We start from the raw sequence: 23767 nt of genomic DNA on the forward strand, positions 1-23767 counted from the left end.
ACACACACCACACTCATACTGGGAAATACAAATTTTACAGGGCTTGCTTGAACTGACTCGGCTTGCTTCCTTCTATCCTGGTATCCTAGTGATTGTCTCCAATATCAGACAAAATGTTGCGGTAACCAAGAGAGAAAGAGAAAAAGAAATCTTTCATCATTAGAAATGCTAAACTGTCCTTTCTTATGTCAGGGTATACGCAAGTACTTGGTGACCTAGCAGTTTAAACGTTCTTGACAATTGAAAACTTTAAAGCATATGTGCAAGCAGCAGTACACTAAAGCTGTAAGTTCAAGCTAGATGGACTGAAAATAAAAAATAGAAAATTCAGTATTTATTTGAATACAACATCAATGAACCATATTCTCAACTACGATTATTGCCTACACGGCTATTAGAGATTTTACCAAGCTTGGCCTCGCAGTAGTAAAGCTATATAAAGCATAATGAAAACAAAAAATTTCCCCCTAAACAGTCTCTCCCTTCAAGAGATAAAATTCCAAGCAGATCATGCTAAATTTTTTTTCCCCAAAAGCAGTCATTAAAATATATTTCTAAATAAATATCCAAAATGTTTGTTTCTTGATGTCTGCTATCCCTCATCTCAAAGCACAATATCACAAGAAATCTCCTGCCTATACAGCTAAAATAAGAAAGCATTAACACTGGAAATCAATGGCAGACTTTGGGAAAAACCTAAAACAATGAAGTTTAAACAGTCTAAACAACGGAATAGGATAAACATGCAGCCATTTTCAACTCAAGCTCCTTTGCATCAGACAATGACGATCCAAAGACAGTGTCCCCAATCCAAGTTCCCACCCGGCATCTTCTGTAGGAAACTCCTGCCGAGTCTGAGATAAAGAGTTTATCTCAGATATACTATATATACTACAAATGCAACCCTTACTGTTGTAATTGTAGCAGTATAATTAATTTTCAGTAACTTTTAATACATCTATTTKCAATGTTAATCCCTTTCAGTGTATGTAAATAGCAAACAAAAAAAAAGTAAAGATTTTATATAAGAGTCTCACTGCACTCCCAAATTACAACAAAAATTACAAAATGGTTTAGTACCATTTTAATAATGGTTTAGTAATGGTTTAGTAATATTATTCTCCTAGATTATCAGATCAGGTTGATGCACCTAAAACTAGTAGTAATGTATGCAAATTTATTATAAGATGGCACTACTGAAATGATCCAGAGAAGTATATTAGGTAGCCTGAAAGAAAAAAAAAAAAAAGAAAAGAAAAACAAACAAAAAAACCCCACACTTGCTCTGAAAGCTGCAATTTTTTGTTAATGGAATCCCAAAGATGTACATCATTAGACTATGTCTTCCTGTAAACGTTATAAACAGCTTCTCCAGTAGTCTTTGTATCTTGTAAAACTGAAACAGATGACTCCTCCCTCCTCCAGATCTTACTGGACCACAGTAACTAGAAGATGAGCAAAAAAAAAAAAAAAAAAAAAGTGGTCAACAAAAAGAGGTCAAAAGCAGCCCTGGGTCTTTGAGAATGTGCTTTCTTTTTAAAAAGAAAAAAAAAAAATCCAGAACTCTAACTTAGTAAGAAACAGGACCGGAAGACATACAGACGCAACACCTAGGTACATCCTCCCCACTCTCCCCGTGGTAGAATGCCATGGGTAGAATGTCATGGGTATTTTTTCCCCCTCAGATTTCCTTAATATAGACCAGTGACACACTCAGTTATAGGTCATTTACACACCTCCACTTCTGTCTGGCTGTTGTTATTTGCTGGAGTCCCTTAACTGTTCTTTCCACTTTGTTACCCCAAATCTCCAAGATTAGTTATAGCACATGATAGTTTGCTACATATATATATATATATATACATACATGTGTATGTATGTACAGCTCAGATAGTTATAGCACACAGACAGAAAAGAGGAAGGCTTTGTACCCCGTGAAAATTTAAGAAAATCCCTGCAGTGTCTTTGTGTAGCATTCTAAAGAGGCCTCCAGTTTACACAGTAGCAGGCAATCTTGTACAGACACATAAGACATACACRTACAGTATATTTGAACACTTTACCTGCTTTACATTCCAGTGTTTATGATGCTCCAAATTTATTTATWTATTTTATAGATATTGAAGTAGTAACTAAGGAAGATGAATCACACTATAGAAAAAAATGTTTCAATCATACCACTTATATTTCAAGCCTGACTCTGCTTAATGAAATTCTCTGTAAATCCTCCTTGTTCTGCTCAACAAAACCCTGAAAACCGTAATCCACAGAAGCAGATATAGTAATAAACCAAAATCATATCCTAGCATCTCAGAAAAACAGGGAGCGACACACTTTGAAGTGTGAGAGAAATTTCTACGTGGACATACATGCACATACACACAAAACAAAACCAAAGCAGAGAGTATGAGAAACTTGTACAGATGAGGTGCTTTAACTGGGATGACATTAATGCTCTGAAGAGAGATGAATATAAGAAAGGAACATCACATATTATTTCTGTATCATATCTTCTGCCCTGTTAAAATTTTGCAGCAAATCCTATTAAAATACTTCTCTACTTTTATATGCACAATTCAAGACAACAACTGTGTGTCTGGTAGTGCTTACCAGGCTTTCATCTGTGAAGTCATACTCTTAATTTATTCCTGATTTCCTTTTTAGACAGGAATTCATACAGACATGACTACAACTTCTCCCCTCCCTTGCTCACCATGCGGTATCATTTGGGAATAAGCATCTCTGATGTAATTTCAGGAACCTGAATGTACAGTTTGTCTCAGTTCAACCAACCTCACTACCCAGCTCTTTTGGCTCATCAGGTACGACATTTTCAAATAAAGAATCATTGGCTGTTCTACTCAAAAGAAAAAACTACCCTACCTGCCTCTTTGTGCTTAAAAGCAATTCAGAATCACTCAGTTCAAAGGTGTTTTATGACTGTAATAATCTTGCTAAGCCAAGTCTGAAATACTGTCAAGTTGGTTCATTGACTACTTGGGAAGGAGAGGAAGGGGAACACACATGTAGGTCACATAGCCAAAGATAACAGTATCTCATCAATTATTAGTAGCATTTATACTCTAATATATAGCTAATATATAGAAAATTAGTTTCTGCAGCAGTAAATCYCATTTCCAATACCACACAAGGCTCTGCTAATTCTTACATCTACAGCAAATTCCAAGCAATATTCAAACTTGTGGCTTCGCTCTTCAAAGAGATATTTAGATCAAAATCAAAGAATGGAACTAGGCTTATCCACATCTTTAAATGTAATTAAAACAATAGGATAGCCACATATCTTTATTTTGTCAAGCAGTGCATACCCTTCAATACCTCACTTCAGACCTTTGTCATGTCTCTTCCCAACCCCATCCCAAATATTGCTTTCAGGTTCAGAACTAGAAGAAGGTGCTGACAAGATGTATTAGTATACAAGCAATCTGGCTTCTTACCAACCAGTTACCTAGCCAGATTATAGAAAGCATCTTGCCTAGAAGCACGTTTTTGCCCTCCCCCACACGCTTTATCCAACCAACTCACCCACCACCAAGACAGGCAGCTCCTCCTATGCCGCATTTCCTCTTGGTGCATATTTAGGCACTCCAAAGGCAGACAAATGAATCAAACACTTCTCCGCACACAGAAACATTACTCAGAAAATAAAACTTAAAATGTTAGTATTTTAAATGGCACAAGCTTTTTTGCTACTTCAAGTTATCTGTCCTCCTCACTATATCACACCAGCACAGTTGTCTGCAAATTTATTGTCGTTTTATGTACAGAGACTTTGACAGTTGAAAAATGACACCAGATTTAAAAAGTTAAAACCTTTAAAGAGTTCCTTGTTTTCTTTCTTTCTTTTTCTTAATATGGATTAGTTCCTTCATCTGGTCTTATCATATGGCTGAGAGTAGGAGGAGGAAGAAAATAAATGCTTTATCCAGGACTCTTTTCTACCTCAAGGGAAAGATGGGGTGTTAATTCTAACTGACTGGAATCATAGAAAGAACAGAAAATGAAATTCAAAATGGAAACATGAAAATGCACTCAGAGGTAATTTATTTCTTTATTAAAAAAAATCTAGGAGGACAAAATACTGCAGAGAGAAACAACCAAATTAAGGCAGACCCCTCAAAGGGTCTGATCATATGATATACTACAATTACTGAAAACTGAATAACTGTAATTTACMGCAATAGCAATTTTGCCCACTATGTGCCAGAGCTTCAGATCAGTATACAAGAAGGCTGATACCACCTCTTTCATGAAAATAGCAACACGCTGGACAGAAAAGCATTGCAGAAGTCTTCAGAAACAAAAAAGGCAGCTCTTCTGCCTCAAATTGTTTTGATTTTTTTAAATATTCTTGCTGAGAATCATAGCTGTCATCTAACTAACCTATAAAAAGGTAAAAAAAACTATCAATTACAAATTCTATAAAATAGGAATCATAATTAGTAAAATTAAGTCTTTATAAAAATGAAACTTAAGATAGTCTCAGTTTTAGTCTTATTAGCACTATTTAATAGTCTTAAATTTACATCCACTATGCCATGCAATGCAACATTATAAAGCACACTACACACATGAGGTTCTTGGAAATACCTGTAACTGCACTTGGAAGATTTAAGAATGCACTYATTGACCTGGTTACAAATTTAAGAAGCTGCATCAAAGTGTTAACAGTGGAAGAAAATACACAGGTAAACCTTGAGGAGGTCACAGAAACTACCATTGTTTTAAAGTACTATGTAACTCTTCTTGGTCTCTCTAGAATAGCCTGTGCAAGCTAAACAGAGGAAAACAATCTCTACTATTTACCCAATTCAACTGACAGGACATATTAGCTGTTCAACATATTTATTGAGGGGAAAATAAGAAGTCAGAAGACAGAAAAGTGACTCAATACATCTATTCCTCCTCTCTATCAGCCTTAGCACTTCACTTGAGTCTGCCTCAGTCAGCAGGATTCTTGCTCATGTGGCACCTAAGGGCAGGACTGCAAGCAGCCTCCGAGCACAGCGAGTTTACACTTCCTCCAAGCCAAGGCAAGCAGTGCCTCTGTTGTTTCAGGCTGTGAAATGCTTGTCTAGTTCTGGAGAATATGAATCATCAATAACTTTTAATCTGCCACAGTAGCATCATATGTTGCCCTCTTCAGTTTAGAGGGCAGAGAGAAAGGCAGACTCAGTGCTTCTGATGCATCTTTTAAGAAATGAGCCTGGATCTAGGTCTTTATACATTTCCCTCTCTTGAAGCTGGATATGATATAGCTATTTCTTGTTCTTAGTAGAAAGAAAACAGTAAATTGCAGACTATATATCTCTCTGAAATAGACTCAGTATATTCACACGCACACAGTCTCCACAGACAGTGTATTATTTTTGCTGCCTAGATCTAATTTACAACTCTACAAGGGAATTTAACTCAGCAGAACATGGAACATGCCACAAACCTTTAACTGGTAGTTTGAATCAGATCAGAGGTCATCAACGAAGCTGTAATCAGAAGACAGATAAACTTCCAGTCTCTTCCTCTAAACCCCTTCAGACATCCTGCTAAACTTTATGTCGAAGTCGCTCCTTGCTAGCCAAACACAAYGCAGAGTCTTCATTTGATTTTGAAAAGCGAAAATTGAAACTCGTAAGTACAGGCTGATCAGACAACCAGCTATGTGCAATATTACTAGTAAAAATTCTATCAGGAAACGTGAAGTGTAGTATCACTTCTTGCAAAGAAAGGAAACCAGTGCTAATATTTACTGTGCTACTATGAAGTCAAGGCTTCTCCCCCTCCCCCTTTCTTTTTTTGAATAGATTAGGCCAGTTACCCTTCATTTTAAGATCAGAAACTCAAGCACGTCCCTCATGCTCTGCTTGGAAAAGCCTGAGTTTCTGCCAAAATACAAAGATAAGAGACTATGCAGAAGCAAAATTTCATTTGAAATGGGGAAAGCATTTTCAATTGAATCATTTCCTTCTGTCTGAAAAAGTTTATCTGGAATTAAATACATACAGAAAAAAACCTGTAGATTTGTAACTCATCTGAAAGGACACAACAAGCTTCTCTGAAGATCACCTTTCAGCCTGACCTTTTAAGTTCAGAGTAGGCAAACACGAGCAGCCCAACTCACCTCGGCAGAACAAAGACCTGCCTGTAAGAAGTTACCCCACCCCTCTGCAATATAATTACCGGATTCTTCTGCTGCAAACATCCCTGTAAGAAACTTCTGCACATTCTGATATGCTGCTGCTTATTTATTACCTTTTGTAATAACTAAACATCAAGCAGGCTACCCAGAGAAGCCGCAGATCCTCTCTCAATAGGAATACTTGCAGCTTGACGCTGGCACACCCGAATAACCTAGTCTAAGGCCCTGCTTTCAACAGGTGATCTCCAGAGGTCCCTTTCCATCTAGACTTCTCCATCATTTTACTGTATACAAATATATAGTTCCAAAAAGACTTCTGTGACATAAGGACATCTCTTCAATATTCACTTGCAATCAAACAGGAACATAAATAAAAGGTTTAACAATTATCTTAACTACCTGAGTAATTCTGAAGATTTAGTTGATACCAACATTTTCAATTTTTGTACTGGCACCTGGAAAAGCATCCCAAACATCAGTACAATCTATATCTGGAAACCTAAAATGTTGCATTAAGGACATGATTCAGTTTCAGATTAAGATGCTTCAGTCTGAGTGTTTTCATGTATGCCATGTGTCTAAGTACTTGYAAGGGAAGGTTGTCCATCTAACCCATAGCTAAGGCAGCTGTGTAGCAGATCAGCCAGTAGGTGCCCATTAGGATGGGCTGAACCATCCTGCAAAGCCAGCAGWGAGCTGGTTAATATACTCAAGGGAACACGAGATCCAAGGCATACATAGGCATCTAACATTAGGCACCTTATTCTTCAACTCAGATCCATTTCAAGAGTTTATGCTCCCATGAGAGAATCAACAAGTTTAGCAAAAGGTGAAGAACAAGTGACAGATAACACTAACTTAAGTCACACAGCCAGTTTCTCAGTCAACTTTTCCCCAGCACCTACAGTCTCATACTTTAACAACGATATTACAGTTAACATAAAGTACTACTATATTTAAATTGTTAAGACAGAAAATTGTATATAAAGCAAAAATTATGATTTTTTTCACCTATTTGGTTCATTTATGAATCTAATATTTTAAGGCCCAACAAACAGTAAATTAGAAAATAGAATAATTTGCACAAATTCAGCTCTCCTTGTGTTACATAAGCATTCTGCTCTCCCTGTTTCATCTACAACACAGCTTTTTACATCTACATTCAAAGTTTAAATTCCAGAATTAGTATTTTTCTGTTCACGATGCTATTCATAGAAGAGCAATATTTTCATTGTAACTGTATGCCATAAGACAGGGATTTGTATGCAGTAGCTTAAGTATTCAGTTAAAAATAAAAGTTTATAGTTAAATACACATTTTAATACATGAAATTTCAAATACAGATATTAAATTATTTTTGATTTTTTTTTCAAACTTCTGGAATGCCCTCTCAAAAACTATTTCACCACAAGCTACAGATATAGCAAGCCTACACCAAAATATGTTTTCAAATAAGCAGCACAAAGGCAACTAATTAAGTCTGGCAGAAYATCTGACAAAATATTTAAGCAGGTGAGTGTCCAAAGATAGACCACCTCTATGCCTTTTAAAAAACAAAACAAAACAAAAAAAACACCTCATGTAAACTTTGAGAAACTGGGAAAGCAAGCTCAAAAATTGAACATAAAAACAGCAAACTGCCTTGGCCGCAAAGATGAAACAACAGCAAGTTTTTCCTAACCCCTGATATCTAGCCTGTACTTCCCTTCTGAGAGTGGCCAACAGCACATACATAAGGAAATACAGTAGTCTTACCCTGCTTTTGTAATCTGTAATAGTCCCCTCCTACCAGCATCTGTGGTTATGCACCTCCTGCACGAAGACTGTACCTTCAGGTTTGACAACTCTTGCTAAATTTTCACTTACTTGCCTTTTAAACCATTTAAACTTTTTTAATCAATGTAATTAAGAAGTTGTGCAAAATATTTTTTTCTTCTTTGCTTTAAGCTAGCTGAGCACTTTATAAGCTTTTCAGATCTCTGAGAAATTACAAGTAATCATTCTCTCCCTGCCTATGCCACCATGACATCTTACAGACTTCCATTACATCCATTTTCCTATTTTTTTTTCCTCTGAAGAGCAAGAAGCATAACCTAGTTAATTTTTCTTGGAAGACATTACTACCTTCAAGCATCCTTGTTGCCTTGCTGTGCATCTTTTCTAGTTCTGCTGTCTCTTTGGGAGACAKGAGAGAGTAGAACTACACACGGTAGGCACACATCATATTTATGCAGTGGTGTAACAGCTGTTTTGTTCTCTATTGTTTCCCTATTTGTATTTTGACAGAGGAGCCAACATTTTCACAGAATCACTTGTAGCAACTCCAAATTTTTTTGAAAAAAAMTGATGCAGAGCTCACAGTTGTGCATGCGCAATTTGGACTATTTTCCTTCTCCACGTCCCCTCTCCTGCCCATATGCATTAGTTTGCATTTGCATTTGAACTTTGGCCATTTCATCACCAGGTAGGTCAGTATAACACAACTGCAGGCTTTAACAGGTTGTTTTCATTCCTCTAAATACGTTCTTCTGTCAAACTCTGCCATCTCACAAGTCACCCCAAAACAGCACAAATCTGCCCAGAATTCCAATGCTATTCTGCTGTGAAAACAGAACGTTTACTCTTGGACAGCACAGGATCTTCAAGAACCTTTGGCAATGACCTGGTCAAGGTTATCGGAAACTGAAGTGTTCTGTACAATTGGATTAGCATACGCTTAACTACACAATCACTGACTCTGCTTTACAGATTTGTGATGGGTCCATTTGCCCTCGGCAAAGCGCGTGCTGAAGCCGCCTCACTACAGCACAGATACCCGTTCTATTCTYTACTGACGTTATTCTTTACTACAGTGCAGACTTACCACTCCTTCGGCACTTCTAGAAAAAGCTACTTAAACATTTAGTTCTTCCCACTCCATTGTTACCAATGAAATTTTAAGATTAATCTTAAGCTATTAAGCAGTTCAGGAATTTCAGATGAGAGACCCTTTAAAACTCTTAAACCTAACTGGTTAATATTAATTTCCACTGAAACTTCAAATTGGGAAAGCTCCACAGACTCATTCCTTGAGATGTTCCACCACAGGAAAATTCTTCAGCTTCCATATATAACATGCATTTTAGATTCCTTCAATAGCTTTACTAACTGTCCCTTCTGGCCTACCTATTATGGATTTACAGTTGTATCTCTGTAGTTTATGCTCTTCTTTTCCTCCTTCCACTTGAAAAAAAAAAAAGGAGTTCACATTTTGAAGGCTCTGTTTACTTCTGGCAGCCTCTTCTTTGCTATTCATTCACACTGACTTAATCACAGGCTTTTTATAAGTTTTCATTGATAGCTGGTATAGACTTGCTCTAAACATTAATGAAATATATGATAAAAAATCATCATTTTAGCTTTAAGCATTTTGCTCCCTCAAAGCTTCTTCAGCTTTACACTATTCTTTTTGAAATAAAAGACTTCAGTGCTTTATTGCATCTTTTTCATGACTGCTATGAAACTGAAATTGAGCATGTCTTAGCATATATTTGAGCATGTAACAATGAAAATCTCACTATTATAGACCAATAGCTGTATCTTGAGCCAGTTCCTGAGCCATGCTTGATAACGAACCAAGAACTGCTCAACACATCACAAGTCAGTATTACTTGCCAACGCAGTTCGTTTATTTACTTAAAGCTTAATCATGTTAGCTAAAACAGATTAAACAGTCATTCCTATATAATGTTGTGATATTAAGACTCTTCCACAAATTACCCCTCCTCATTCCTGGCCTGTTAGGACAGTATCCACAATCTAAAACCACTGATATTTAAACTGACCATTTTGTAAAGGTCTTTGACATTTATACATAAGCATGCATACATTTGTTTTTGACAACGTCGCCTATTTATTGAGACTTGAGATGTCTCGGTTGTTTTCTGCTGTGTATTCTATTTGCTCAATTGCTCACAATGGAAGACTAAAGAAAATGTTTTACTAATGTTTTTCATTTATTCTGGCAAGGATAGGCTGTTCCTGTTGGAGAACAAGATCATCATTATGTTTCTCAGTCTTGTTTCAAGATCAGCTGGCAACAGGAACAAAAGCTAGAAGTCCACTTTTCACATAGTCAACCACTTCATTAACACTTTGTCATGTAACACGATCCTTCAAAAATTCTTATTTTTTCCACAAAGATTTTTCAGGAGTAATCATACATGCATAGCAATGATGATCCACCTCTCTGTGCTTTTACACCTATKGTGGGCACTCAAGTGTCACACTCAAAGAAAAGCAAAGAGATACCTCTGYGGTCCTCTATGAGCAGACATACACAACTTATTAAGTCGGTGTGATACAGAGCAATTTGAAAAGGAACTTCTACAGCTCTTCAACAACCCTATGCTGATGACTGCTTCAGAGCATCAAAAGGTATCACTGCTTTTGCCAAAGAATACAAATAGGTTTTCCTGACAGCTCAAGTTAGGTTTTAAAAGCAAAAGTAAAAAAGATGGCCTTATCCAACGAGATAGTTGGATAGCTTTTACTTTAATTATAAAGTGATCAAGGTTTTTTCAATGTCAATTTAATATTCAAAACAAAACTGTGTGCCATTTGGACTAAAACAAATATTAAACAGATATGCAAATACTCAGACATCTAGGCCTCTGTAAATCTAACCCTGCAGAGCGGTGTGTAAATAATCTCAGTTTGAAAGACTGCCCATATACAGAACAGACTCACAGAATGAAAGAAATCCTCGCTCATATTGATGACTATTCTAAAAACAGACATGTGAACATGTCTACCTCAGAACTGATGTTCATTTTGACTGCTGAAACTTTTTTTTTGGTACTAAAACTGATCCAACTGCTCACCTAGTCATCCTTCTCACATCCTGGACAATGCAACCTTACTGCTTTTAGATCATCTTCCAATGACAGCAGCAATCATTTGCTATAAAATTTTCAATGTCTGTGATAAGGTTTCATATATCTTTCTGTGAAGCAACCAACACCGTGATTCACTGAAGACTAGATACAATCTAGGACAGTAAGTTCTTTTGCAGTGTGAAGTTCTAAGAACAGCTAGAATCAAAATGAAAGATCCTTGTGAAATACAGGAGCAAGATCTGGTCTCATCTTTTACCAGCATTCATTGTTTTGAAATAAGAAACAGGAGATCTACACCTTATTTTTACCTCCATCTTTGCTGTAGATATCCAAGTGCAATTATTTTCTTGTTCATTTGGAAATGGGAAATTTAAAGGGTAATTTAAAAGTTTCAGAATTACTAAGCTTTATTTCAGACTTAAATACAAGATCCTTACTAGTTCCATGATTTCTGGAGAAATGGACCAAATATATTTTTTTATATATATCTATATCCCATTAGCTGGCCTGATCACTACAGTACCTGCAAAAGGAATCTGCAAGTAGTGATTAAGAAAGAAAAGCAAAACAAACAACAGTGCAAGACTCAGCCATTTCAAACACTAAAACTTTAAAGGTCACATGTAAATGTAGACATGCATTATGCTACTAGTAAACCTCTAATTAAAAAGTATTATGCCACTTCCCTCTTGCCTTAGCTCTGAGTCATAGGAAAAGCAAAGCAGTCTTAGACTCATGAAGATAGTTATTACATTTAAATCTGGTTATGTCAGTTTTGTCAAATTATATTTAGCAAAGGGAAAAAAAGACTAACAGAAAAAAAGGTATGGGGTTAGGTTTATTTTTACATTCTTCCAAAAAGGTTACAACCATATCAGATTTATAATTTTCCCTGGAAGAATTCCTATTTGTAAACTTTAAATCAGAGGTTCTGATGGCAGATTTTTCAAATGAAGCCTTCAAAGTGACTGCACTATTACTGAAGACCTTCTGATTTCATTAAATTCAGATATAGGAAGCAGCTTGAACTAAGATTTTTGAATGAACACTAGAAGTAAGAACATAAGCATTACAGTACTCTCAAAGCTCAAATGTGACCTCCTCCATTATAGCACATATGCATTAGAAGACTAACACTATGAAACATTTACTTTTCTGTCTCCTATCTTTTACTTCCATCTGAAGTAAATATTTTTGAAAGTACAGACTGCTTTATTAAAACAACCAGTCATATAAGAAGTTTTCCTTCTTTTCTCAGGTTGGAAACAGAAGACAAGTGGTAAACTGCTTGTAAAACGTCAACATTATAGAATTCAGGTATCCCCACCCTTGTTGTACACTGTATTACAAGGAGTGCTTCTTTCACCAATGCTTACCAAGGCAGCAAAGCACAAGACAATTAAGGCATCCAGTTCAATTGTACTGGATCTGTAAATTTAGAATAAACTATTATGAAAAAGTATGCCTGCACTGACAAGTGCACGTAGATTTTTTTTAAATACATACAGCTATAATTAACTGCAATTACTTACACCTCCTATTGCACTGAAATTCTGCCCCTTCTACTTGCCTTTTAAGAGCTTTATAGCTGATTAAATGTACGCTGTTACAAAACTACAACAATCAAATTTTTCAAAATCACCTTCTCTTTTATACAAGGATACTTGGCCTTTCTAGCTATTGCTCATATCAAAATAATAGAAAGCTCTTCATGTTTTAGAAGCCAGCACAAATCACAGTGGATATTTCTAGGCAATCTAGTTAAAAACAAATGTAAATATCCCCCCTGTTCCATGCTGATCATCACAGAAGCATCTATGAGATTCCATGTGAAATCTATGCTTTTTTTTAAAAGTCACAGGCAGAAAACTATTGTGGCCATTTCTACCTCTACAGAGGTCAGTCAGCAGCCTTTTATCTGACTCAAGAGCTATGAATGATTATTTCATGTACTGCCACAGGTACCAGCTCTATTTGAGAAAAACTTCTGAAGTTATGCATTTTCCTTAAGTTTTATCCATACTGATAATAAATTAGAAGAGACCCTAGCTTTGTTTTAACGGTCTCCAAAATTATAAATGAATGTGCTTTAAAAACAGTAATTCTTCCTTTCACGTGAGGGTATTCTGCCCTAACCCAGCCCTCGGATCTAGTTTTCGAAACAATTACCCAAATGGCAAAGGTAAGAAACATCTTGGTACCATGCCACCTGCCTGATGTTCATCACTGAAAGGATGGAAGAGCAACCTCCTCTCTTACATGAGAAGGAGGATCAAGTAGATGGGCCAGGCCCAAGTGCTATTCCTCCTTCAGTGTAAAGGAGAGGGTTACGAATCTGAGTGCCGAACGTTGTCTGGAGTTTAAGAATACAACATAAAGTGCAGCAATGTCAGTTAAACTTACTCCCTCTTCTATTCCTCCCTGCATCTAAAACATAAGCCCAGAGCTCTTCCACATCTCACTGACCATCACAGCCTATTTTCCTTAGAGTCACAGCAAGTGTTAGAAATGATTTCAAAGACAAAAAAAAATTTGCTTAAATTTTCTAAGCATTCTAAATCTCTACCTATATATAATTATGAGCACATAACCATACAAAACAACACATTATGTCTTAACCCATAAGTGGAAAATATCAGCACTGTAGGCAAAGAAAGTTTTAATCATACTTCTTAGATACTTAGTCATCTCTATATAGCTTTCAAATATTCCCGCAGATGTACATATCCTATTCTAGTGGTTTTACTCATAGCAGTTATAAAGCTCTTTTCCATTTCAGCATAGTGAAAGTAAAGGTTGGTTTGTACCTATCTATTTACCCAAAYAGTGCACAAGATCCAGTACAGGATTCTCAGACTCCACAATCCATTCGGCAAATGAAACAAACTGAGTTAAGACTGGATTTTCTAGCTTTCCTCAGTTCCAGCAAGAGATTATGATTTTATGCCAACTGCTGCACTCTGGGTCCATGCAACAGCACCATCCCTTTATACTCACACCACATACTGCAAAAGGTTGCTTGTTAAGGCACAGGTAGGTATGTTAGATTTACTCACAACAGAGCCACACCTTTGCAAAGAACATCTTTGTTGAAAGGACATTTCCATTAGTCTATGACTTGTACCAAAAAAGCAYAGTATTTTGCCCAAGAAGAATCATGTTAATTTCTAGCACAGTTTTAATTTTAAGATACGACTGGGAGCTATCAAAGAGAAATCTAACTAGTGTCATACAAGATTAAGAAATAGTTTATGTACTTATTCAATTTTCAGAACAAACAAGATTTAAAACCTTGTATGCATACCTCATTTTATTCAACTGTATTTGGACAGCTGCGCCCTGTAGTTATAAAATACTACTTAACTTACTAGTACACCCTGTAATTTCAGTAACATTATAATCTCAGTTTGATAAGTCTAAATAGATGCTCTCCCCAGTATCTCTCAGACTGTCTGCAAAGCTGCCCATTGCAATGAGGAAGCATCTGCTGGTCATTCAAGCAACATTTCCAGCACTGCAACTCAGGCTGACATGCAAGAGTCGCATATTTAAGTCAAGCAAGAACATGCAGCAGTGAAACACCTCTGTATCTAGTACTRATTAAAATCTCTTGACATAAAATATTTTACAAACCTAATCATATATTTAAGTGAAAACAAAAAATAACATTACCAAAACTGCAATATTATCAGCAGGTGCTAAAGACAATGACTGGAGAACCTGTATTATTAATGGATCTTATTTTTAAAAATCAATCTCCTTCTACATTTAAGAACAGACACAAAATGAGGATTGTGATATTTTTCCAATTCTTTCAAAAAATCCTAATATTTTTCTCTAATCCAAAGAATAGATACAAAAAAAATTGAAGAGCCTAGCAGCAGGCATTAAGCATTTGAGCAAAAATAAGTRTTAAGCATACCATCAACAACAATGTAATCTCATTTTAGATTAGTATACATGATACCTAGAGGAATAGAAAAGTTAGGAAAAAAAAACAATTTTCTGAACAGAAATAGACAATCATGCCCTAGATAGTCATGCTTTACATATAAGCCTGTTTTGGTAAAATTTAGTTAAGCTGTTAGAGTGCCTGTATAATTCTAAAATAGAATACTAGGATAAAAGAAAAAAAAAACTATGCATCACAGAAGTCAGTTAGATAATACAGTTAAAATAAACCCTACTTAGCAGGGAAATGCAATAATACTAGAACAGAACAAGAACAGTGCACTTGCAGGAAAAAAAAAAAGAATACAGAATTTGATCACTGAAACAAGTGGCTACATTAGCTTATCACATTAGGCAGGAGCTATTGTCCATTACTTTGTTAAAGTTCAAATCTGTTTTGCAGCTTTTCTTTTTTAATTTACCTGAGACACCACTGCAAAGCTGTGCTTTGTTCAGGCTCAAAAAAAAGCAAAATATAAGACAAAAAAAAAGATTTAAAAAGTAAAAAGTCAGCAAAAGATATTTTGCAAATCTAATGAAATGTGGCAATCAAATACATCGCTGCTTCGGTAACCTTCACTTTTATCAGTGCATCTGAAACAGCTCAGACACATGCTACAAAAAGTCTGTTTCAGAGCAATAAACTATTAAAATGCAGCAATGATGAACCAACTCAGGAACTTTGTGGTATTYGTTATTTCTGAAGGAGCAAAGATCAGTGGAAAGGTGAGAAAAGCTAAAAGAAGTGAAACTCTCAGAAAAGAAATTCTATTTGTTATTTTTCTTTCACTTAAATAGCACTTCTAATGTACATTAAGTGCATCGCATCTCTGTACCATATTTGAAAGTACACATATGATTTTTTTTTATGGGAAGTTAAGAGAAACTAAGTGTTACAGATAAAGTAATCCCCAAAACAGAATCATCTTTTTGCAGAGTCAGTGAGTATCCAACATGACTTCATATTAYAAACTCCTGAAGAGCAAACTCAGACTTCTCTGAAACAGTTTTTGCTTGAATCAAAACACATTTTTGGAAAAGAAAATGCAATCTTAAGATTTTCAGTAACAGAGAATACAACTATCCTGCTGTTTTACTACCTGTGTGTAAACAGAAGGCACAGATTTAAGAATCTTGACTTTTTTCGTCCTCTGACTCTTATGGTTCCTCAGGTTTGTCTCATTTTGATAATAAAACCCATGAGTTGCTGAAACCAGAAGAAACATTATTCCAAAAGCAGTATCAGGTAGACTCAGTGTAACCTCCAGCCTGCATATCCAAGCTTCAAAGCAGCTCTAAACTACAGCATCATACTAAGAGCTCATATTCCTCAAGATTTCAAGACAGTTTAAGAGCTCCCACTTCCCAACTAAAACTCCCTCATATGTCTGCACTGAGAGCAAAGAATACAAAATTTCACATTGAGAAACACACACACAAAATGCAAGCAAACCCACAAATAGCAGGAACAGTACCTAAAAGCTAAAAACATGGATACAGTGGAAAGAAGCAAGATGAGAAGTGGAGATGGAACTAAGAAAATCTGTCACTATTTATCAACTCAAATCTCATTCTATTAAGCCTGTCCTGCCAGTTGAGCAGTTTTTGTTCTGGTCAGTTTGAGCAATTTTTACTTCTAATTATGTGGAGTTAGGCACAGAACAATACACAACCTACAGAAGTCTAAAATGTAGAAAACTGTCTTTTAATTTGTCCCAATAACTAAAGCAGGYAGAGAGCTTTTATTTTTTGCATCTTTTCTAGAAGTCATTGTTGACTGGCATTTTTATTCTCAGTCACATCATGCATCAGCTACTCCATTACTTCATGTAGGAACACCACCATACTGATAGGCTAGTAATTACTATTAATCGTTTTTAAAAGGTTGGCATAGTAACAGCTTCCTTCCAGTCCTTTGGAATTTTCCCAGTGTCCTTAGATTTACTGGAAATCAATAAGGGTGTTCTGCCAGGTATTTCAAACTCTTGGGACTTGACAGGCTTATTTTTAGGAGCTCTTTTGTATTCACACTCAAAACAGGAAGTAACAGATGATAAACAGCCATCATCTATTTTATCTCTCAAAACAGAGATGTTTTAATGGAATGCAGGGGATGGTTTAATAAAAATATCTATAAGAAACAATATATGTGAGCAGGGAGGTGGGAAGTTGATTTTTCTTAGAGGTTTGGTTTGCCTAATGGCAACCTACATATTCTTCTACTATTTATTCATGCAAAGGGCACTGTAATAACTGCTACTTGTGCATGGAATATTTTTTGATCTGACTGGCACAGTTAGGCTACGTATTTTAGACATTTACAATACAGCCTTGCCTCCTCCAGCAGATAGGAGCAACCAAGCATCTTGCACAGTTCTGTCCCGTCCTTGGTGCTTCTTCCTCCTTTAAGTCTGAGGAGCTGAATGTCCCAGTCTCTTTAGCCTCTGATGAAAAAGACACCTTCTCCYAGCAAACCACCAATTTTATACATCACACATGGAAAAACTCTGGCCTGGTGCAGAAAACAGACAACCCCTTCCCCTCTATGCAAGTCATAGTCACCACTCACCACTATTACAATACTGAGTGAGGGCCATGCACAGGTTTCCCAGTCTTGCTTCCCTGGCTGAGGGCAGTATTTGTCTACTTTAAGGCACTAAGAAGTCAGAGACCTAAAAATACCAATACTACTCCCCCCCCCCAAAAAAAAAAAAAAAAAAAAAATCCAAAGCTGACAGGTGCTCCAAAAGCAGACAAGCCTCCCTAATCTCACTCTTCATGAGTCTGTGATTTCGGCTAGAAGAGATTCACTAAGTGTAAAAGAAGAGAGACTGGGTGCAACACCACTGGCTAATGTTCTCCGGCCTACAAGTGCCCAGGGGATGATCTTAACTGAAGAGTAAACAAATTAATATATTTAATAATATGCCATCAAAATACTAACTCAAACACTAATTATTCTCTGAAAGACCCCAAAATAAGCCTGGAACATGCATCTGATGTCAATGGGCCAAGTTATTTTTCTTTTTAATTATTTATGAGGAAGATGCATAAGTATGGATACTGGTGTAGTGCTGAAAAATAAAAGCAAAAACAAAACTTCTCAAACCAGATCCAGTAGTAATAACTAGATACAGAGAGAAATACAAACAAAAAACAAGGAAAGAGAATAAGATGACAATTACAAAAATAAAAGTATCAGAATAAGGTATAGAAAAAGATCAACCAGATAAAAAGAAAGCACAAAACAGTAAAGATGATTCATTTCAAGAAATAGATGCAGTGTGATCACAAGGCAATAACTTATCATTTAAGCTTCAACATTCCAATTAGTGCCCTAAAATAAGCAGCAGAACATATATTTAAAAGCTGTCCTATGTTTTAGGCTTTAGATTTTAAAAGGCACTGAAAAATCAATGTTGATATTTTGAAAATATCAAGTCTTTAACTGACAATTAATTGATGGTGTTTCAGGAGAAAGTCAGAGTTCCACCTGAAAAACCAGGTACTTGGTTTTTGGTTTAGAATTTAAAAAAAACACACACTCATTTTCCATTAACATTTTTCAAACCTAAACACAATCTACTTTGTTGGCTACAGCAATGTTTTTATGCGTCCCCTGCCAACCAGCCCCTTTTCTCATGGGAGATTAAAGCTGGTTAGCACTGCCATTCTACACAGTCAAAAACAACTTACATTTAAAACTAAAAAAATTCCCACTATATGCAACTTCTCTTAAATTAGCCCTGTAAATATGGCATGAACAGTACTCTGTACTTCATRTAAGGGCAGAAGGCAGCTTGGAAAGCAGCACACTGGGCAAAGTGAACCTTACTGTTACCAAGCTAAGTTTTAAGTCTTCGCGAAGTGAAAGAGATCCTAACCACACAGAACCYCTGCTAGTTAAAGCCCTAGTAATCAGAGAGAAAAGCAGTAGCAACATTAAGAGAATTTATTTACGTATCTTAATTTCTTCCAACAACAACAAAACTGTTTATCCTGCATACTTACTCTAAGTGTTTCAGAAGGACAACTGCAACAAGAAAATAAACCTCATATAGACAATGGTGACTTGTATACTATGGAAATGCCTATAGCACATGCAAACAACAGACAATGGTACAGACAATGGTACAATACCATGCCGATCTCCCTGTACGAAGCATAGGAAAAACTCAAAAAGTGAGTTCTGCTTCTCAAAATGAAGAACTGTGATAMAAGATGCAAGGCAGTCTGCATAAAACACCATTATCCAAAATATGAACAGAAATTCAGCTCATCCTATGCTCCTCCAGTAAAATTAAATCCACAAGAATAACATGGTAATGGCCTTCAAGAGGCCTTTTTTAATTGTTTAAACTAGTTTAGGATTATTCAATAAATCCAGCATTTGCAACATGCGTATGCGTTTCTGTATTGACTACTAATCTAATTAACTCTCAATCTAGTACACAGTTATCTATGCATGCAAGAGAAGAAAAAGAAAAGAGGGAAGGTGAAAAGAAACAGAAAAATAAGACGCAGCAGAGACTTTCCCAGGCCTATTGCAAATCTACAGTTGAAGGTAAAGATGAATCTTCCCACCTCCAAGGAGTTCCTCTCCAAACTTTATGAGAAAAATCATCATTCAGCGCATAGTAATACCGCATCCTATRCAGGTATGTAGTGGGGGCACAAACTGGATGGGTCTGGGACTTCCATGCTGCRTGAGGTCTACTTCATCCAGCTCAATCTTTGCCCGATAGACTAAACCACCTCAGGGGAATTAAAGAACCTTTTAAAACAATTTCAGCACTCCTCAGTCAGCACTTCCAATTCAAAGCAGCACACATRCATAACTATTACATACTTTGAAGAGTGGAGTGTATCTGTGCTATTCTACATTACTTTTTTGCAGTTTGGGGACTTAAAACAGTTACTAAAAGAGYTGCTACAGTCTGTTTTGCAGTTGAGTAAGTATTCTTTATATAAGCTGGGAATTCTGTTTGGCTAAGCTTAGTTCTTCTACAGACTCTTTATAGAAAGAACAAATCCACACCCTGGATTCTGACACAAAGCATTAAGATTTTTGTGTTCATTCCATTAGAAACTTAATATCCAGCTGAGTAGTTCCCCCACAAGACATTTTATCCTCCTTGCTCGAGATATAATGCAGTATGTTTACTGTAAAGTTTCCCAGATCGTAATATGGCTCAAAAACAACAGAGAACCGACTGTGAAGGGAACTAAGTCTAATCCTACTATGTTTGCTACCTGATGCAGTGCAAGTGGACAATTTTAAAGATGAACTCATTCCTTACATAGGTTAAGAGCAGCTGCTATGCATAAACAACATGAAACTCTTAATTACCTGACATCACTAGATGACTAGAGAATTTCTTTACATAGAGAAAGCGTTTTTAGAAAAGATAAAGTTAGATAAAAACAGTTAAACTTGGAGTTGACTATTCTGTCTTAATCCAGACTTGATCTGGCAAATCATTAGATGCAGATGTAAATATTAGACATATTTTTTCCCTATTAAAACCCAACAAATATTTGTGACTCAAACTATTCTTGCAATATTTAATTCATATTTTGCTTTCTTTTCTAATAGACCAGAAAAATTATGGCCTTATTAGAAGGACCTCATCTTAATGCTTGCTCAGATGTCAGACTGTCACAGCAATGCATATTGGGAATTTTTTCAGAATTCAGAAATCAAAAAAAAATGAAATACTATCTTAATTACTATGCATTTCCTTATAAATCTACTGCATTTCCATTCAAAATGGCAAGAGGATATTCTTACAGATTCTTATATATTGCTTGTAAACCTAAAAAGCAGAGGTTTTCCTGTACAATTAGCAAAAAAAAAAATCTTTCTGGTCACTGCATTCTTATTTTTGAAATACTTCATAACAGCAGCTAATCTTATATAAATAACTTGTAAAACAACATAAATACTGGGTTTAGAAAATAATATATATGAAAGTGGGAAACTGTATAGCTAAACTACATAATTCTTACTAACCTGACAGTTTGAATAAAATTACTATTGAAAAATAGCAGTAATAATATGAAGAAAAATATAGGCAAATGTTTTGCGCATTTCAGCCTCTTAAAGTGATTCTAAGGTAATTTAAATTCTAATGCCTTGGGTGCCCATTCTAATGAATGTTTTCCTTCTAAATGAAGGAAAATTAAAATAAACAAATATACTCAATAGAATCTAAAGGTCTAACAGGTCACTTAAAAGACCAAAAAAATGTTCTCTCACTTCCATGACAATTTATTTTACTTAGCCAAATTCTCACCTAAAAAAAAATCTCTGAAATGCTCTCCAATAACTTTAGCTTCATAGACAAATCATTATGTCAAAATATCCTGCAAAACAAGGACTAGGGCATGCAAGATTCTGGATAAATGACACAACTGTTACTAGTTAGAGCATCTAATCTACTAACAATAAGCAATGTTTTACTACAGTCATGTTGGGGRAAAAAAAAAGTCTTAAGATAATAATGGCAGGGTTTTGTATTGCCTCAAATAACATCAGCAAAGACTAATCTATTAAGTATTCACCCTAAAAACATGATGTTGATTTGAGGACGCATACTTGATTTTTAGACGTTAAGTTTTATTTAACATAATTTAAAAAGAAATCCAAGAAAACTAACATTAGACTTTCATAGAATTAAGTTAACTATAAATTCACCTCAACTCTAAACTACTCATTCATTCAAGTTTTATCATTAATTTTATTGCTATCTAAAGTATCTATCTCATGCAAAAGTAGTATTTATTCCTTGCTTCAGGTGGCAAAAAAAGAGTTCAGTTGAAGAGTATTCTTCAATATGGAACTGATCTGATCTAACAGATGAAGAGCCAGGTGGAGAGAACAGAACACAGGCATCTCATTTCTGATTCTGTCATTTAAAAAAAAAAAAAAAAACACACACACACACAGTTCAGCCTTAATACCCAGCTGCCCCACCTGCAAAATAGAGACAGTATTTAGTTTCCTCTGAGAAGCTTTTTCTAGGTAGATATGAGCACTACTATGAAAGAGTTAAATGTTGCTACTTCTGAATTAGCATTCTGTAACACACAAAACCAGACAACGCACCACACTATGTTCATAAATGGTCACCAAACTATGTTTCATTGTATCATAGTCTAAATACTGATTTTCAATAACTGTGGTAATTAATGCCGCTCCTGATATTTTTCGTGTTCCTGAAGTCCTTCATCTGTATATATTAGCTAATACACGCAACCTTGTATTTCTTCTCCATCCTTTGCTGTCTGTTATGTCCACATGCCATACCTTATAAGCCCCAATCTTGCAACCAGATCCACAGAAGCTGGTTTCAATGCCGTAGCACGGAAACCACCAGGACATGTGCTTGGGGGCTCTTTGCACAGATCAGCTTACAAAAGAAAAACGTGCACTGCACAGTCTAGATGGCACGCTTTACAACGTGCGTAACAACGGAGCCATCCTTGGAGGGATGTGAAGGATACTTAAGACAGATTTAGCTACAAGATATGAGATAAAGTGCAGTAGAATCTTAATACTCATGTCTAGTTCTATGGATGACATACAGTCTGGATGCAAATTCAGTTTAATAAGGAAAAAATATATTTTTCTATTTTATTTCTAACTTAAATACACAATATAAAGTCAATGGAAAAGCCAGAGGRGTATCAGTTTAACCCCATCGTTCTAAATCATAAGATTATTATCATTACTAATAATTCTAGTGACAAATGCGAGATGCAAGAAGCTCTTTTTAATCTATCTGAATTATTAAGAAATAAATAGGTGAGCTATTGCCGTTTCTCCTCCTCCATTTGTGAAGGTCTTTCACAAACAAAGATGGAAAGAAAAGGGTTCTTTTTTTGCTTTTAAAGATATTTTAAAGCAGAAGTGAACAGCATGAGAGAACTCTGAAATTGTTTATAATTTATTTTTGAAGCAAGCAAGTTTCAGTTTAATAGTATCTCTTCAAATATATCTATTTGACCAGACATCACGGCACAAAAAAAGAGAGATCAAGAACTCATAAAATAATTATCCCCCAAACCAGAAACAATTACGCAGGAATGGGAGAGGCATAATCCACTTATGTATTCCTGAAGCTAAGCAGGGATTTCTCCAGCAACGCGCCGTATTCTCGCTGCGGGGGTCCGGCACCCTGCCCAGGCCCCCGCCGAGGCCGCGGCTCCGCCGCCGCGCCCCGCGCCGCCGAGCGCACCCGCCCGCTTCGGGCCATCGGGCGCTTCCGCCGCGCCGCCGAGCGCTGCAAACCCCCAACGCCCTCGCTTCGGCCCCGCCGCGGGCTCCATTAACTCCCATCACCTGCTCGCTCCCTCCCGCCGGCCGTCTGCTTCCAGGTCAGCGCCGAGCCTCCCTCTCTGCCTATTCATGCTGCCAGCAGGGCGGAGCGGAGCCCGGCCGGGCCGAGCCGGGCCGGGCCGAGCCGCGCCGCGGCGCCCCCAGCCCCAGCGTGACCCGCCGCGGCGCCGCCGCCCGAGCCCGCGGCGCGGCCTCCCCCAGCGCCCCCAGCCCCCGTCCCCCGGGGAGGCCGCACAGCGCCCGCCGCCGCCTCACCGAGGGCCACCTCGCAGGCCTTGCGCAGCTGGGAGTGATGCGCCTTCCTCACTTCCTTGTCGGCCAGGATCTTCTCCAGGGCCCGGGTCAGGAACATGTTTTTCGTCTTCTTCCCTTCATACATGGGCGCGATCGAGCCGGCGGCGGGGGAGGAGGAGCGGGGAGGAGGGGAGGAGAGCGGCGCCG

General features: G+C 36.9%; 1 protein-coding gene across 1 annotated transcript in view; it reads right to left on the reverse strand.

Moving 5' to 3' along the window:
• The window catches only part of ARFGEF1 (ARF guanine nucleotide exchange factor 1), a 93668-nt gene extending 69921 nt beyond the window's left edge, over positions 1-23747 (reverse strand). The window contains exon 1 of the mRNA XM_085306779.1: positions 23582-23747. Within this exon, the coding sequence (XP_085162905.1) occupies positions 23582-23705 (124 nt within the window). The 5' untranslated portion in view covers positions 23706-23747. The remainder of the gene's footprint in view (positions 1-23581) is intronic.
• Positions 23748-23767: the final 20 nt, after the last annotated feature.

This window comes from Rhea americana, unplaced genomic scaffold, assembly GCF_003343005.1.
Source record: "Rhea americana isolate MKP2758 unplaced genomic scaffold, rheAme1 scaffold_247, whole genome shotgun sequence".
Classification (NCBI taxonomy): domain Eukaryota; kingdom Metazoa; phylum Chordata; class Aves; order Rheiformes; family Rheidae; genus Rhea; species Rhea americana.